The sequence below is a fragment of the Gouania willdenowi genome, chromosome 14 (assembly GCF_900634775.1).
Source record: "Gouania willdenowi chromosome 14, fGouWil2.1, whole genome shotgun sequence".
Taxonomy (NCBI): Eukaryota; Metazoa; Chordata; class Actinopteri; order Blenniiformes; family Gobiesocidae; genus Gouania; species Gouania willdenowi.
The window spans coordinates 5,441,643-5,460,560 of record NC_041057.1 but is presented as its reverse complement, the minus strand read 5'-3'; the positions used below and the strand labels follow the sequence as shown (position 1 = coordinate 5,460,560).

The 18,918-nt window shown below is 38.8% G+C and overlaps 1 protein-coding gene across 1 annotated transcript; it reads left to right on the top strand.

Annotated features, from left to right (window-relative positions):
- The first annotated feature begins 3,145 nt into the window (after positions 1-3,145).
- Positions 3,146-18,675, top strand: trpc6a (transient receptor potential cation channel, subfamily C, member 6a). The gene is made up of 14 exons (XM_028466443.1): positions 3,146-3,498; positions 4,348-4,676; positions 5,087-5,219; positions 5,462-5,762; positions 7,754-7,939; positions 9,412-9,576; positions 10,361-10,604; positions 11,743-11,970; positions 13,116-13,380; positions 14,132-14,327; positions 16,341-16,541; positions 16,608-16,664; positions 16,746-16,821; positions 18,286-18,675. Exons 1-14 carry the CDS (start codon positions 3,359-3,361, stop codon positions 18,414-18,416), a joined length of 2,652 nt encoding a protein of 883 aa, XP_028322244.1. The 5' UTR covers positions 3,146-3,358; the 3' UTR covers positions 18,417-18,675.
- The last annotated feature ends 243 nt before the right edge of the window (positions 18,676-18,918 follow it).

Genomic DNA, 18,918 nt, shown 5'->3' with positions numbered 1-18,918 from the left:
ATTATTCCAAAGTTACACAAAATAACTCCACAAACACACAAAATGACTACAAATATGCAAAAAACTAAAACTAAGAGATATCCAAATCCAATCTATTTATAAAGCACATTTAAAGACAAACATGGTTTGACCAAAGTGCTGTACAATAAAACATAAAATATATACATACAACATTGAACATTAAAAGACTGTTAAAAATGACACAGACTCACACGATGTTAAAGCCACAGCTAACAAATGTGTTTTTAAAAGAGTCTGATGGTCATACACCAGTAGGGAGTCAATGTCTTTAATAAGAAGCGTCAAAAACAATAAAATCACAAACACAGTTTACAGAGTTAGACGGCAGGCCACACACACCGCTGCCATCTTCAGTGATTCACAAAACAACCCCCAAAAACACACATGATGCGGATCCAGTTACACAGGAATGAAAGATGGACTGAATTATTTGAAACAAAGTTGTTATGCAAATCCGTTTTAGCGGATCCTAAAAATAGCACTTTGTCATATTCTGACTGCATCAAGTGAGCTGGACACTGGTTTTCCTCCGTATCTCATCACACAGTAGAGCATTTAACTGTCATTGATTGAGGGGATAACATGGCAGCAGCTCTGGTGGTCTGGTATGTGCACAAATGTCCAAGGTGAATGAACCCACATACACACACAAACAAGGGCTGTACAGGTACTTGTCCACTTGCTGCCCTCTTATAGCTCGTGTGTATGTTTGAAGTGACAGTGTTTACATCTATATCTGACGTCTGTTCTGTTCTGAGGAGGAAGTATTAACAAAAAGTCACAAAGGAGACATTCGTCAGCGTTTACCTCATTGTCCCCTTTCCATCCTCCCTGTGAAACGTGATACTGTTATGTCACCAAATGTCCAAAGTGCCTAATCTTCAGCAATCAGGGCCTTAAAAGGCGACTTCACTCTTTAACGGACATGGCTTAATCAGATATTAGATGTCCATGTGTGATGTCACTGCGTTTTTATGCAAAATTATGATTTTTTTTTTTAAAGCAAATCGATAATGTAATGTGCAACAAATATTTCCGGGACACTTTGTCACAGAAAAATGCCACCAAATGCCGTCAAAAAGCAGTTTGCATTCATTAAAACACAAATACATGCTTCCACAGAGGTGTAAAGAGTACCGATATACTGTATCTTACTAAAGTAGAAATTGAAATTTTACTCAAGTACAAGTACAAGTAAGTCATACATAAAACACTCAAGTACAAGTAAAAAGTAGTTCAATTAAATAGGACTCAATGTAAAAGTTACGAGTTACTTTCAGAATCAGATTCTAAAATAAACATTTAGCAACAAACCACGTTTAAAAAAACAAGCTTTTATTTTGGTACTTGCGGTGAATTTGCATATGAGCTAAATATTTAGTTTCACCCGTGACATTTCGATTTAACATATAACATTTCGATTTACCATTTCGATTTCGATTTAACATTTATATTTAGATTCAACATTTAACATTTAGATTTACTATTTAGATTTTGATTTAACATTTACATTTCAATGCTGAAAAACTCATCCATGCATTTGTTATATCTAGACTAGATTATTGTAACTTTCTACTCTCAGTATTGGACAATGACTCATTAAAATGTCTCCAGTTAATTCAGAATGCCGCAGCCAGATTATTAACAGGTACTAACAGGAGAGAGCATATATTTTCCAGTATTAGCTTCCCTTCATTGTCTTCCTGTGAAATCTAGAATAGAGTTTAAAATCCTCCTGTTAGAATACATAGCTCTACATGATCAATCTCCTGCATATCGTAAAGACCAGTTAGTGCCCTATTGTCCAGGCAGAACACTCTCAGTTTGCTGGTCTTCTGGAAGTTCCTAAAGTGTCTAGAAGTAGAACAGGAGGCAGAGTTTAAGGCTAAACTCAAAACCTGCTTATATGCTAAAGCGTATATTGTATAACAGAAATAACCTGAAATGGGCATGGTCGCGTTTGTAATGGTCACAATCACAGACCATTACACGCAATGGTCAACACCTCAGACCATTACGTGCAACCTTTAAACTCAAAACCTATTTATTTGCTGAAGCATATACTGTATAATAGTGTTAACTTACAGCGGACGGGGTCTCGTCTGAAACGATCGCTAAGATCATTACGTGCGCACAGGAGAAGACGAAGTCTCGTCTGTAGTGGTAGCATTTCAGACCATGGTAGACGCCGCAAGACGTTTCACATTAACCTAACCACTTAAAATGAAGCCCAAAACCATGCAGGCAGACCTGCTAATAGTGTATCATGTTCTTCTGCAGTCAGTGCCTTCTCCTCGCCCTTCTCTCTCTTTTCTGTTTCAGGTGTCTTGATGCTGGAGCTGGCAGTTCCCGATCAATGGTTCGCGACTCAATTAGTCTTGAACATTTATATTTAGATTCAACATTTAACATTTAGATTTAACATTGACATTAAATTTTTACGAGAAAAAAAAATCACAAATTTCACAAATATTGCTGTAAATCTGGTCAAAATGTTGCAAAAAGTTGCTGTTTATTTTAGAAAATGCAACTTTGAATGCAAGAAAAGTGGCTGACTAGAAACATATGGGTTTTGTTCAATGTAAAGAGATCATGAAACAAAAATATAAATATTCGCACAAAAAAATAATAGTTTACTCAGTAACGGTTGGGTGTAGGAATGTAATGAATTACTTTACTTCTTTAAAAATGTACTTAAGTACAAGTAAAACGACTGATTTAGAAATATACTCCAAAAAGTACAAGTACCCATAAAAGCAACTCAATTACAGAAACCTGAGTAGTACTTGTAATCTGTTACCTTTCACTTCTGCGTTTCCATATTTGTGTATGTATTTTAGTGTAAAGTTTTTTCCCACACTGCACAGAGATCAGTGGAAAGTGGGAGCACACAGGAAGCCAAGTCTGCAGGGATTTATTTCAACTCTAAGGAATCTCATCTGCTGTGCATCAGCCCCACACACACACACACACACACACACACGCACACGCACACACACACATGCACACACACACACACACACTCAGAGAGAGAGAGAGAGAGGAATGAATGTAGGGTGTCCTTAAATAAAGAGCTGAAATAACAAACCCCCCATCCATAATCAGTCCAGTGCTTCCTCTTCTCTAAAGTTGACAGTAAATCAAAGAACAGTGGGACCAAGAGGGATGCATTTTTTCTCAGGCACATTGAGACATTGAAAGGAGGAAAAAAAAACCAACTGATGGGGTTGGATGACAGTGGAGGAGGGAGGAGGGTTGGAGGAGTCATGCCACAGACACATGATTATTAGTTCAGATGAAGCAGGAGCAGAGCCTCCACAGTTGATCTATCTCTAGAATGAACCACAGACCATTGGCAGTGCGTCCAAACAGCCGCTTTTCTCGCCGCAATGACAGCCCCAGAGCACGGAGCCGGGACAACCTGCTGGCTTGTGATGACTTTGGAGAGGAATACTGCTGCTCTGGACGATGCCTGGGGTGAGCCTTCAACCTATACTGGGTTACTTTCAACTCTTAGAGAGTAATCTTGATCATGAGGGATATTCATCACAAATATTCATTCCATTTTACATTAGGGAACCAGGATTACAAAGTATTTTAATCAGAGGTGAAAGTAACAGATTACAAGTCCTCATGTTACTGAAATTTAGTTGCTTTTATGGGTAAATCAGTCATTTTAGTTGTACATAAGTACTTTTTAAAAGAAGTAAAGTAATTCGTTACATTTCTATTTCTATTTCTATTTTAAAATGATCAACGGATATTGTGAAATTACAAAAAATGAAATTACCAGACAACAATTTATTTTTATTGCCACTTTAAACCATTTTTGCACTGAACCATATATGCAGCCTAACAGGTCATGAAAATAATCATTAAAAAACAACAACGATGCTTTCCTAATGAAAGAACTCATAAGAATAAATTAAAGCAATCACTAGATGCTTCTGAGGAAGACTGACAGTTGGCAGTCAAAACATGTCAGGATCGCTTTGATGTTTCCTTGATTTCCGCGTAATAAGTTGCTTATCTCTGCTGTGACATTTTGATTGACAAGACATACCTTTTTATCAAGTTTAGTGTCACTGATGACCCAATATGAGTTTTCATTGAATTATTGTGATACTATAAAACTATCAAAACATCTACAATTTGAAAAATAACAGTTACACTATGATTAAATTATAATTTTAGTGACAATATAAAGCAAAACTTGATTTCCGGAATGTTAGAAAGGGAACAAACGAATGCAATGAGCTTGCTTTGTGTCTATATTCATGAATAGAGAATACAGACTGTGTTTATGTCCCCTGACTGTTTTGGCAGCCACAGTGGCTCAGAGAGACAGCTCATGGCTCGTCTCAGCGCCGTTAAGCGACGCCAGGCCCTTCGAAGCCCTGCCTACATGTTCTCCGCTCCCTCAGTCAGCCTGTCCGAGGTCGAGCAGCGTTTCCTGGAAGCGGCCGAATACGGCAACATACCAGAGGTGCGTCGAATGCTGCTCCATGTGCCAAACCTGAACGTCAATGCTGTGGACTACATGGGCCAGAATGCACTGCAGCTGGCTGTGGCCAACGAGCATCTGGAGGTGACGGAGCTGCTGCTGGGGAGGACAGATCTGGCCAGAGTGGGTGATGCCCTCCTCTTAGCCATCAGTAAGACTTTTACATTTAAGCATACGTAAGTTAATTTATAAACCATGGTTTATAACACATTTGGCTGTGGATATGCCACCTTTAATTACCAAAAGTATACACAAGAAATCAACTGAGTTGTTTGGTAATTTACACAATGATTAATGATCTCGTTGTCATTGATTTCATTGGCAAAGATAAAAAGCAAAAATGGGCTCAAATTGTTGCGAAAATCATCTGGTGACCCCTTTCCAGTATTTTGTGACTCCAAATGGGGTCCAGACCCCAAGAACCCCTGCTCTAAAGGGCCGGATTTGGCCCCTAGACCTTGAGTTTCACACAGGTGGTGTAAACTAATGAACAACATCGTTCACATGTGGCTGAGCAGTTATTATCTTTAGCTAGAGACTAAAGTTCTGTCTATTTTGTAGGTAAAGGTTACGTCCGGATCACAGAGGCTCTTTTGGGTCATCCTTCCTTCAGAGACGCCCAACGTTTAACAGGCAGCCCTGCCCAAGCAGACATGCTGGATGACTTCTATGCTTACGATGAAGATGGGACAAGGTAAGGCACTTCCTACACTATAAAACAGAAGACTATTGTTATAGTATATACCAAAGGCAGACACATATGGACCTTGGTCCAATTTTGTGCATAAATTGTGAAAATCATCACCAAGGTATATCACTAAAATGAGACTACAAGAACCATTTTCTCACTTCTTATATATCATACTTTCAAAAAAAAAAAAAATACAGTCGTTTATGTATGATATAAACCAGTATGTATACATGTTACTCCTTCAGGTTTTCTCATGATGTGACGCCAGTGATACTTGCAGCTCACTGCCAGGAATATGAGATAGTTCACACCCTGCTGAGTAAAGGAGCCCACATCGATCCACCCCATGACTACTTCTGCAGCTGCGACACGTGTCATTACCAGCAACAGTTCGACTCTTTCAGTCATTCCAGATCCAGGATCAATGCCTACCGAGGCCTGGCCAGCCCTGCTTATCTCTCCCTGTCCAATGAGGACCCGGTGCTGGCGGCCCTGGAGCTGAGCAATGAACTAGCCATGTTGGCTAACATCGAGAAAGAATTCAAGGTAAAAAGGACCCTGCTTGTTTAACGATTCAAAACAGGGGTGGACTGGCAATCTGGCAATCTTGTCCCTGTGGGCCGTCGACCAAAAGTGGTCCGATCCAGTCCGCTATGTTTTTTTTTTTTTTGACAAGTGAGTGGAAGCAGAAGTTGCAAAAATGTGGCAAGAAAATAGTGAAAAGTGACAAAAATGGGCTCAAAAGCCATCAAAATGGGCAAATAAACAGGAACCAAGTCGTATGTAATGGTAAAGGATAGCTTAAATGGACAACATGTGGCAAACAATAGTCAAAAAGGGCAAACTGTGGAACAAAAAGAGGCCAAATGTAGGGGAAAAATAAAACAAGTGGTATTTATTAGACATAAATTAGCTTATTTGGATGAAAAGTGGTCAAAAAAATTAAAGGAAGGACAAAAATGTGATAAAAGTGTCAAAAAGAACTTGCACAAATGGACAAAAAAATAACCAAAAAATTATTTTTATTGACATTTGTAGCTAAAGTCTGAAATAAAAGTGTCAGAACTTTTTGAAAAGGGGCAAAAATGGGACAAAGGAAATTGCAAAATGGACAAAAGAAATAGATAAAAAGGGGTTAAAAGTGTCCCTTTTTTAAGGTTTTCTGGGGAAATGATTAAAACCAAGACATAACGAGCCACATGTTGAGCATCACTGACTTAATAACGGCTTCTACATGGTGTCCTTTGATAATGTAGTGGGCTAGTCTGGATAGGAAATACCAGAGCAGAATTTTTGCCTCAGTCCACCCCGCTGCCAAACATAAAAGGTGTACAGCAATCTTAGTGTACGTGATCTTAAAAAACCCAGCTCATTGTCAAGCAGGGGAAAAAGAACCTGCAATAGCTGCCAACTGGAAGCGAGTGAAGCATCCAGTAAACACTTTAGATTTAATAGGCGTTGAGAGAGGTAGCAGAAACACTGGCATGCCGCTTTGACATTTGAGTTTCAGCCACGTGTGTTGATTGGCTTAAAGTAGGATTGTATATCCTCGATAACAGACACGAAAATTGCTCTAGAGCTCAACACTCTTGTTAGGTCGGCAACTCAGTATTTTCAAATGATTAAAGCTCTTATAATGTCACCAAGTATATGTGTTTTCAAGGATGTGTTTGTTTGAACCAGTTAAAGAGGGTCATTCCATGTAATTTCAAAAAAATTTCGGGACATCCCACACACTTGTGTCACATAAAAACTACATGTTTTATTAATTGTTCTGTGATTATTCAATAGGCACACTGTACATTTTTACTTTGATTGGATGAAAACTTTTTGACTAATGGCCAATTTAGTGACGGGGTATATCGATGTTTGTGCGTTCTTATTTTTCTTTCATTTTCAGCTTCCAATATCTCAGGAACTACATTACATAAGAAACTGGAATTTGGTATAGTAATACAGCTTCACCTACTCTATCAGAATATACAAAAATAGTTGCTATACATCCTATCTAATGGACATGCCAGCCCCTCAAATTTTGAAAAAAGTTTGTCGGGGTTTGGGTCTGGAACATGTTTAGGCCTTCGGTAAACAACTTTGCAAATGCTTCAGCTCTCTGTAATTACATCAGCTTCTCAGTCTCTTAACCCCCCCCCCCCAATTTTTTTTTTTTTTTACTATTTTCATTGGCCCGTAACTGCATGTGGGAATTTATAGTAAAAAGATGACTTCTTCTTGAACTATGAAACAATTTTTCTTCATGCAACTAAATGATTTTAATTTTGGACCCCAACTTTGGGGTTATTTCAGCACTCGCAAATATTGAAAATTCAACACATACCCCCCACACTAAATTGGCCATATCTCAAAAAGTACTCATCCGATCAAACTAAAACTTACAATGTGCCTATTGAATAATCACGGAACAAATGGTAAAAAATTCAGAATTTTTTTGAGACCAAAGTTTGAGAACAATTGGTTGAAATGACATGGAATGACCCAAGAGAATTTTCCATCCATCCATTCATCGGTCTTCACAGAATGACTACTGCCGCCTGTCGAGCCAATGTAAGGACTACGTGGTGGGCCTCCTGGATTTGTGTCGCAGCACAGAAGAGGTGGAGGCCATACTGAATGGAGAAACCGACTCTGAGGAAAGCTACGACGTGTCAGGTCGATCCTCACTTACGCGACTCAAATTAGCCATCAAGTATGAGCTCAAAAAGGTAGGAAGGAGCGTGAAATATAGGATTTGAAATATCTGAGTGTGTGTCACTGGGTCAGTAGATAGTAGCTTAAAATCTTTACACCCAATTTACTGTGTAGTAGGGGTGTGCATTGCCATAAATCTGACAATACGATACATGATTTGCATGTCACGATATGATATATTTTGATGTATCGCGATACCAAACAATACGATTTACATCACAATATTCAATTAAATTCAACTTTATTTGTATAGCGCAATTTACAACAAAGCCATCTCAATGCGTTTTTTCAAAATATAAAGTTCATAGTAACAAAGAAAGAACCCAACAAGATCCACATGAACAAACATTTTGCGACAGTGGGAAAAAACAACTCCTGTTTCACGACAAATGAAACAGAGAAGAGAAAAAAGGGCGAGGAGAAGGCACTGACTGCAGAAAAACATGATACAGTAATATAAAGTCAGCCTGTCTTGGCCTTGGGCCTCACTCCCAGTGGCCTAGTCAGGTGATGAATCTCTTCCCGTTTATTGGTAAGCTAACAGCGACTCCAAGGTCTGTAACTGTGACCGTTCACAGACGAGCTTATGTTCACTCTAGCGGTTAGGTTATGTTATGATTCAATCCTGTTTATGCGGACTTTAAATCATAACCAGCTACATCAGAATATATTGCAATATCAGTAATTACAAATGCCACCTTTGCAAGTACAAAATGGTAAAAAACACAAATAATTAACATTTTTTTAACTTGCTAAAACAAGTAAATGGTAAATTTTGGTAACTGTAATTCAAGTACCAATATCAAAAACAAGTGTTGTATGTTTATCAAAAGGTCTGATGTGGTTCACTGACACCTAGTGACCGAGCGTTTACGTGCTATGCATATGTTGGCGCAATTAAATGTTTTTTCAATAAAAAAACTTGATTAAAAAATTGATATGACAATCGAGTGATGAATAGATTTGTTTTTTTTTTACACTTTTAACGTGTAGTACTGCAAACCATACGCAGAGTTTGCATGGGGGAGTATTGCCCAAAAGGTTTCATTACAGTTTTCCCAAATTCATTCAAAAAAAATTTCTTAATATAATGTACATAATAAACAAATTTATTAAGTGCCATGAAACACAAGGACTGTTCGTTGTACCTCAGGTGTGTAATAAAAGTTTTCAGTGAATTGGTCCCAAACTTTTGGGACTTTAGGTTGGTTCTTCTTCTGTTGCACAATTCTTCTTCACAATGTAAATAGTAAAGTGGCACTACAATTTTCAACATTATGAATTATGTTACGAATCATTTTTGCATGATTGTATATGTTACACACATTGTGGTTGGCACGAATCTCAAGACGGCTTATATATTTTGTTCTATTTTTTCTTTTACTCCCTCGGCAAGAATCTCAAATAATGTGTATGCTGCAAAAAACTCTCCACCATGATCTCCTCCACTCATATGTTTTTCCTTTCTGCTGTGTTTGTCCTTCAGTTTGTAGCTCATCCTAACTGCCAGCAGCAGCTCTTAAGTATCTGGTATGAGAACCTTCCTGGTCTACGGCAACAGACAACAGCCATTAAGCTGCTGGTGGTGCTGGCTGTGGCATTAAGTCTACCTGGGCTGGCCGTGGCTTACTGGGTCACCCCATGCAGCAGAGTGTGTAATATTTCCTCACACACTTCACTCATAATGATCCTCATTTATCAACCGTTCGTACGTTCAGATCTGAGCAAACGTTGTGCGTTCAACCAAATTCACGCAAGCTTCAGTATTTATCAATTCTGACATGAGCGTACACTATGATCAGATCTCACGTCAGGTCTGAACCTGTGTACGCAAATCTGAATAAGTGCGAGCTCACCAGCCTGACTTGTCTATTTTTTTTAACAAAATGTAAAGAATTGTCTTGATGTAATAGCAGGGATTTACACTTTTAGGCTGTGGATGAGTACAGAATAATTAAAACCACCATTAGCCAATGGTTAAATTAGTATTGAGAATTGAATTCAAACCTCAGCCTGAGTCAGTTCCAATACCGAAACACTGTTCAGTGCCTCCGTTATTCTCTTCCATCGAGTGTTTAAAATGAGCTCCATAAATTCAACCAAAAAGCACATTTTTGCCTTTCTTCACCTCAGCTGTGAGAATGCTGAGTTTCATCTCGGAAATGTTTATTTCCTTGCCAGTGTTTGTTTGACCTCAGTGGGCGGGACCTCAGAACCAGGAATAATTGAAGGCAAAACATGTTAATGACGATCGAATTGAGCCGCCACATTTATCAACACCCTATCATTTGTACGCTGGGAATAGTCAGATACAAATGTGTCATAAATCACACGTTGGTCAAGTCATACAACACAATGTGTTGATAAATGAGGACTGCTATCGTCAAATGCAGAAGTCCTCCTCCTGCTGATCTGTTTTTTTTTTTCCCCTTCAGGTTGGAAAAGTGATGCGCAGCCCCTTCATGAAGTTTGTGGCTCACGCCTCTTCCTTTACAATCTTCCTCGGCCTTCTCACCCTAAACGCTGCAGACCGTTTTGCAGGAACAACCCTGTTGGCAAACATGACCCACCTTCAGCACTCGGAGAGTCTGCGGCTGAACTCAGACCCTCTGCTGCTCTATCGCATGACCACTACGCCATTCACTTGGATGGAGATCCTCATCATTTTCTGGGTTATAGGTGGGTGATATGTAATTACAGAACTATATCCTGGTCAGTTCTGGTCAGACTGCCTTAAGCAGGCCAGATACCATCATACACTGATAGCACTGAGGAGGCTCCGCTATGTTTTGACTAATGCTATCAGTAACATACATAACCCTAAGAGCACTGAAGCAGCAGACTCACTGAGGCACACACACTGAAAGCTTGTTTAGCTCCGAATCCCAGACCTTGTCTGTTTCCCAAAACCCTTTGACCAAATAAATCTTGTGTCCACATCTGACCAGCAACCCTAAAGCTTGACTCCGTCTCATTCATCCAAACCGCCACAACAATTGGGGGCTCGTTTCGAGATCTAAATACATTAAATAATGAGGTAAGTGCAGAAGTTTCCTTCTTTACAATTCAGAAGGATATCAGTGCCTTGTCTATTGCATTCTCTTCTTGCTCTCAACAAAGGCGGATGCTTTTTGTCTGGCTCGCTCCCTCCCTTATCTGCCCCTTCTTGCTGCTTCGTCTTGTGCTTTTTGTCAGAATCTAACAGGAGCCTCTCTCTACATCTCTATTCAAAAACCGAAATTACGGAATTGATCAGCTGGTCTCTCAATACAATTGACCAAATTTTTTCGACAAATAGAACGGCCAGTGGTGGTGAGCCCACCTGTCCCGCTGGAACATTTCCAGCTGGATACACGATGGACTCCTGGGACAAGTGGAGGGTTGTGTCTGTCTATCCTCTCCGTTGAGGACGTGGAAGACGTCTACACAATTGGAATTATGATAGCAGGTATGCTGCTGATTGTAGCTGGCAGTTTTCTGATCTATCGCAATGTCCGGATTACGTTGGTAACTGCCTTGGGAAGACTTCCAGTAATTTCTGATGGATGGTGCAGGGCTCTTAACACTCAGATTCATGCGATAAACTCAAAAGTAAGCTGGATGCTACTTTGGAACGTCTACGCGGGATATAATCCAACTTGCAGAAGTTAACAGCAGGTAAAATACGGGTGCACATGGTGCCTGCCCGGACAAAAAACTGTAGTGGAAGCAGCCCAAGATACGGTCTCTGTCAGAACTATTTGGAGTGATAAAATGAATGAGCCCCCCCCATTCAATTTCATCAGCTCAGCTCATGTGATCCTCTGTGTTTTTGCAGGCATGATTTGGGCAGAGGTGAAGGAGATCTGGAGTCAAGGACCAGGGGAATACCTGCTCGAACCGTGGAACTTCTTGGATTTTGGGATGCTAGCCATTTTTCTGGCCTCCTTCAGCTGCCGCCTCTCTGCATTAAGACATGCAGACTTAGCCCAAACCTATGTGTACACACACTACACAACACTGATCAACGTCACACTGCCACAGGAGATAGACTACTTCACTCTGGGTGAGCATCTAGATAACCTCCTTTACCACTTGTAGTAAGAGTGTGTATTCCTTCAATTTTTTGGTACAACAAACTTTTATTTTTCTTGTTTTAAACGTATGGCTTAAAGGTAGGTTAGGTAATTTTCTCTAGATACACTTTTTACATTTTTCATTGAAAGAAAGGCGGAGCCTTCGGGGGATGCTACTTTCAAAATCATGCTAGCTTTTGAAAATTACCTACCCTTATATGATGTGTGCAAGCTAAAAAAAATTGGTCATAGTTTTGGTTTAGTGGTAATAACACGATTGTGCCTAATTCGAGAAATACATGAAATAAATGAAATGCACATGAATGAAAACTATATCGAAATGTATTTATATTTTTGTGTTCCATGTTCACATGGGACGACATACAATAAGAACTAAGTTTCTTTTTGGAAGGTGTCCAGTCAAAACTACTTATGTTGCGTGGAATTCGGGACAAGTCCGTGAGCGATCCAATAGGAAGTAAGCTGAGCGTGTTTACAATCATTACTACCATCAGGTTGATCAATGGTGTTTGAATCTTTAAAAAAAAAATGCATAAGCTATGCTTTATATTTCAGTCGATTATATCTGAAACAGATTTAATAGGTTTTATTTAATATTTTTGCAGGAAATTTACTTTGATCTCCCAACATGTTTTGGCTATCAACTGCCAGTATTCTTCAGAGGCGTCTGCTGATTTTTTGAACGTTTTGTTGACTTCCGCTTAATAATTCCAGCAAGTTAATTTTGACTAATTTTTTAATAATATGTTAAGGTTTAATTTATTCAGAAAACTTTTTTTTTCTGGAAAATAAAATTTTGTCAAAGAAGTCTGAATTACAGAATGGGGTCAAATTGACCACAGAGGAACACGAATGCGTGCAATATGTGTTCAGCACATTGAAGAAAGCACATTGTAGCCATCAAATTAGGAAAAGTCATGAAATATGAAGCGACAAAAAAAATATTTTTTTCATACTAAACATTGAATGGGGTCAAATTGACCCCAACAATAATAGGAGGGTTAATAGAGAAGAAAAGCAGGTAAATAGAAAATGTGATTAAATATATATAATATATTATTGTAACAAAGGTTTTCTCTGTTTTCTTACTGGCTGAACTGCGCTCTGCTTCCAGCTCGTATTAAGTGGTTGCCCTCGGACCCTCAGCTGGTTTCAGAGGGTCTGTACGCTGTGGCCGTGGTGCTGAGCTTCTCACGGATTGCCTACATCCTCCCAGCCAATGAGAGCTTTGGACCCTTACAGATTTCTTTAGGAAGGACCGTCAAGGACATCTTTAAGTTCATGGTTCTCTTTATCCTGGTTTTCCTGGCGTTCATGATAGGAATGTTCAACCTGTACTCCTATTATCTCGGGGCAAAGCAGAATGATGCATTCACAACGTAAGACAAGTTTGTTTCTATGAGTGAGGATGTAGGAGGCTAACGCTAGGTTAGTGCTAATTCTAGGTTTGATGCTAACGCTAGATTAGTGCTAATATCAGGCGAATGCTAGGTTAGTGCTAATGCAAGATTAATGCTATTTCTAGATTAATGTTAATACAAATGTTAGGCTAATGCTATTGCTAGGTTAGTGCTAATGCTAATTTAATGCTATTGTTAGGTTAATGCTAATGATAGGTTAATGTTATTGTTAAGCTAATGCTATTGCTAGGTTAATGCTATTTCTAGATGAATGCTATTTCTTGATTAATGCTAATGCTAAGTTAATGCTAATGCTAGGTTAGTGCTAATGTTAGGATAATGCTATTGCTAGGTTAATGTTAATGCTTGGTTAGTGCTAATGCTAAATAAATGCTATTTTAGGTTAATGCTAATGCTAGGTAAATATTATTGTTAGGTTAGTGTTAATGTTAGGCTAATGCTATTACTAAGTTAATGCTATTGCTAGGTTAATGTTAACACTAGGCTAATGATAGCTACTGCTAATGCTAGCAAATGCTAGAGCTGACAAATGCTAGAGCTGACAAATGTAAATTTGTGCTAATGCTAATTAATGCTAGCTAATGTTAATGCAGTGCGACACGGGCCTGCATCCTCAATTGAGTTTTCATAGTTTTTCTTATCTTCTCAGGAGCATAAAGGTTAATAAAATAAACTACTTCATGTTTTGTCTCTTTGTGCTTCTGTTCAGCCTTGAGGAAAGCTTCAAGACCTTGTTCTGGGCTATATTTGGACTGTCAGAGGTCAAGTCCGTGATTATTAACAATGATCACAAGTTCATCGAGAACATCGGCTACGTGCTCTACGGTGTGTACAACGTTACCATGGTGATAGTGCTGCTCAACATGCTCATCGCCATGATCAACAGTTCCTTTCAGGAGATCGAGGTACGCGAGTGAAACACTGAGGAACATCTGACTCACATCCTGGCATTTAGGCAAAGACTCACAAACTGATAGAAAGAACACAACCTCCAACGTGTTGTTAAAATGTGTGCAGGAGTAACACTTAAAGCTGCTAGCGACAGTCATAGATGGATCATCATGACCAATGGCCTTGGGCACAAACCTGCCATGGGCCCCAAAACGATTTTTGTGTGCGCTTATACAATCTGTGTGTCTGCACCTTGATCCGTGTGTATGTGTTTTAATCCGTGTGTGTAGAATGGCAATCTGTAAAACCATTTGTGCGTGTGCACCAAGGAACTCTTCCCATCACGTTGACGCCGCGGTGACGTGCAGCTCTCTATGCTTTTTGATGCGCAAATCTCTATGCTTCCACTGCATCAGCTCTCGACCTATAATCTCCACATAACGTTTACCTAAATGTAATCAAAGAGAATCAATCTCCATGACTCTTTTTGTTTGGAAATGACGAGAACAATCTTTTTCAACCAATCTGTGGAGGCACACTTCAGCATGGTGCCTTCACAGTCCACAACAATGACTTTGTTTCAGTCCGGCTTGGTGCCCTAAGCAATACTCTGCGCGCCGTCTCCAATTCTCCCTTCTGATTGGTCAATCCCTCTCCACACTCATGGGTGAGTGGGTAGGGAGGGGGGGAGGGCATTTCTTCAGGTACGTCATTGAGTAATCACAGATTTAACAATCATATGATTTTTTATTAATATACTGCATTTTCAAAACCACAAAAATTCCCTCCCCGCTACCACGGCCTGGCCCATGGGCTACAGGGAGGAACGGACGTTTTTAATGGAGGTTTCGGCTGTTGCCCCTCTAGAAAGTGTCCAAAAGCGGGTACACACACACACACACACACACATATTTCTCATGAATAAAGTGTGCCCTTTATTTTTTCAATAAAATAACAAAAACAAAAAAACTCTGAACGTCAAGGGAACACTGATTGGCTCTCAGGCCCTGGGCACGTGCCCATTTTGCCCGTGCGGTAATCCGTCTATGGATGCCATGAATCTTACGATACGATACACGATTTGCATGTCGCAATATGATATATCCCGATACTATACAATACTATATACATTGCAATATCAATAATGAATTAATAAAACAAGACTATATATTTGTCATTTGAGACTAAATCCAATCAGAACTCATGTAATGTGATCATATAGTCTCTCACATTGTTCACATCAAATCTGTCTGTGTGTATTTACAAACAATATTATCTCATACTGTATCAGGTTAATAAATATTATTTTAATCTTTAAAAAATGTGTAAGCTCTTATGTTTTATGTCTTCTGGCTATTGATTTAGTCAACTATTGGAACGATTAGTAGGAACAATTAGTTTAACTGGCAAATAATGGGCATGACAAATCGTAAATGTATTTAAATTGGCAGCAAAAAAAGCATTCAATTTGATGAAGAGGTTAAAAGTGAGAATAATGGGTCAACATATGTGACATTAGGTGGGAAAAGTGGTGGAAATGGTTTATAAGTGCTGAGAATGTCTTGAAATTGGAAAAATGTGCAGAAAAAACATTGATATTTGATGGAGAAGTGGAAGAAATGGGAGTAATGTAGCAAAAATGCATTAAAAGGAGAAAAAGTTATAAAAATAGGTTAAAATGTGACAAGTTTGGTGTAGTTGCATAAAAAGGGTAAAAATAAGAAAAAATTGGCTTAAATTGTTCAAAAAATATTCCTAGTTTCTTGAAGGCATCTGGCAAACCCTTCCCAGTGTCTTGCCACCCCAAATGGGGTCCTGACCCCAAGGTTGAGAAGCGCTGATTTAGTTGACTAAAACTAAAATAGTCCTGATCAATACATTTTGACTAAAACTACATTGTATTTTATTGAAAATGTTTTTTTTTACTGGGGTTTCCCGAGTGTCTATAAATACATTGTAAAAACTGCATTAGAAAACATGTAACAAAGTGTGTTTTTAACTAATGGAAGCATCTCTGTGCTCTTTAGGATGATGCTGATGTTGAGTGGAAGTTTGCACGAGCAAAGCTTTGGTTCTCCTACTTTGAGGTGGGAAGGACTCTTCCTGTTCCCTTCAACCTGGTTCCCAGTCCTAAATCCCTACTGGGACTGGTGAATGCCACCAAAGCCTTGCTCATGCAGGTCGTGGTTGGACACGATATTACAAATATAGACACACAACTAAACCAGGTACATAGCTGACAATCTTTTTTGTCTCAAAAAACATTTCATAGACTGTGGTTGTGATCTTTTCAGCTTGGTATGAGCAAATCGTTAAGGTGCGCAGCTTCTACCAGCCCCACCAGATATGAGGTACGTTTTTGTGCTGCAAGAGCTTTACATTTGTTGATAGTGTAACTGACACAGTGGGTGTTTGTTCTTATATGGTTGCAGAAGATCATGAAACGCCTCATCAAACGTTACATTATCAAAGCCCAAGCAGATCGAGAGAGCGACGAAATCACAGAAGGTGGTTCATTCAAAACTTTCATTTAGCATTAGGGTCATTTCATGTCCATTTTCAAGTCATTTCAGGTCCTTCCACCCAATGCAATAATTTTTACATTTCTAGGGAACTAATAATCAATAAATTATTATAAGACACAAAGGCAGGCTACAATGACCTCATGTAAAGGATTTAAAATATCCGTGAGTGGCGAAATAACCCAAAATTGGAGACCAAAATATTGAAGCAGTTGCAGAAAGAAAATCTGGTTTATATCCCAAGAAAGATCAATCTTTACGCTATGAATTAAAACAGAGATCTGATTTTATCTTACAGTCCCACACGCAGTTATGGGCCAATGAAAATAGTTAAAAAAATATTTTTCAGACTTCAAGAGACTGTCACTTAAGAACCAATGCATATACAGTATGTGACTAATCATTAGTGATGTGAACAGTCTATGTTCATAGCTCAAAGCTGATCAAATTACAGGGAGCTGAAGCATATGCTAATCTGTTTACTGAAGGCTCAAACATGTTCCAGACCCAAACCCCGACAAACTTTTTTCTAATTTTGAGGGGCTGGCATGTCCACCAGATAGGATGTATAGCAGATGTTTTTATATATTCTGAGAGAGTAGGTGGAGCTGTAGTAATGTACCAAATTTAAGATTCCTATGTGATGTAGTTCCTGAGATATTGGAAGCTGAAAATGGGTGAAAACTAAGGACGACCGAAAATAAAGCGGCATTCATCCGATCAAACTAAAAATGTACACTGTGCCCATTGAATAATGATGGAACGATTAGTAAAAATCTTTTGAGACCGCAGTGCATGGGTCATTTGTTGAAATGACATGGAATGACCCAAGACGGCACGTGTCAAACTCAAGGCCCGGGAGCCAAATCCGACCCTTTAAAGCTCCCAGTTCGGCCCGCAGGAGAAAGTTAAAAAATGACGGCGAAAACACTGACATGAACTAATTCAGTTGTAAATATCTCAGTACCTCCATATACACAAATCAAATTCAATGAAACTGCACCTTTTTTTTTTTTACACCAACGCTCACAGTTTTTCCTTTCCTACATCACATGATGGCAGTCATTTTTAACTTCAAATTGTTTTCCAAAATCCTACAATTTTTCTTAATTTATTCCCCAAAATGAATGAGATTTGGTCACAAAATCATGGAAATTTAAGATCCTGCAGAGACTGAAATCTGCCACTTATTGCTTGGACATTGTTGGTGCCTTATAAGTGCAAACTATGAATGATAAAATAGCTCATTTTTCCACCTATAATCTCTTGCTCATTTGAGATTAAACTGGTCCATATTTGGCCCCTGAACTAAAATGAGTTTGACACCCCTGCTTTAGGGACATTATGTTACTTATAGCAACAAGTAGCTAGCTATACCTTATACCCTAATCTGATGTCTTCATGTAAAATGCAGTTTTGGTCAACTTGTGGCTGTGTGTGTTTTGAACAGGTGAACTGAAAGAGATCAAGCAGGACATCTCCAGTCTGAGGTATGAGCTGCTGGAGGAGAAAGCCCAGAACATGGAGACGCTCGACGGACTGCTGAGGAGACTCGGAGAGATCGGCACGCCTACGCAATAGCACCGATTACCGTGTGTGTGTGTGACGGCATGAGATTACTTTTTATGGAAATGTAAATACATAAACTACTGTATATCCGAAACATGAAAAAAGAGAACATTGTTTTTAGAAAAAGTGATCAAGCTCACACATTCATATTATTAGTATAAAGATTTGGTAACACTTTATTTGAAGTTTTATACATAAGGCTGACATTACGCGGTCATTAGCATGAATAAAGTGTCATGACACCTTTGGAGCTATGTTGGCATTTTTTGGGTTAGGGTCAATTATAATTGTAATCGCATAATTGATAATTAATAACAATTATGTCATTATTATTGCAATTGTATTTGAAAAAAAATCTGTTGCTATTGTAATCATAATGGAGTTGTAATTGAGTTCATATAATTGACTTTGTAAATGTAATTGTCATGGAAATTCTATAAAAAGAGGAAAAATTATGGACTTTTTTTTCTGAGATAAGGCTTTCATAAGACCCTAAAAACTAGTTCAAATATGA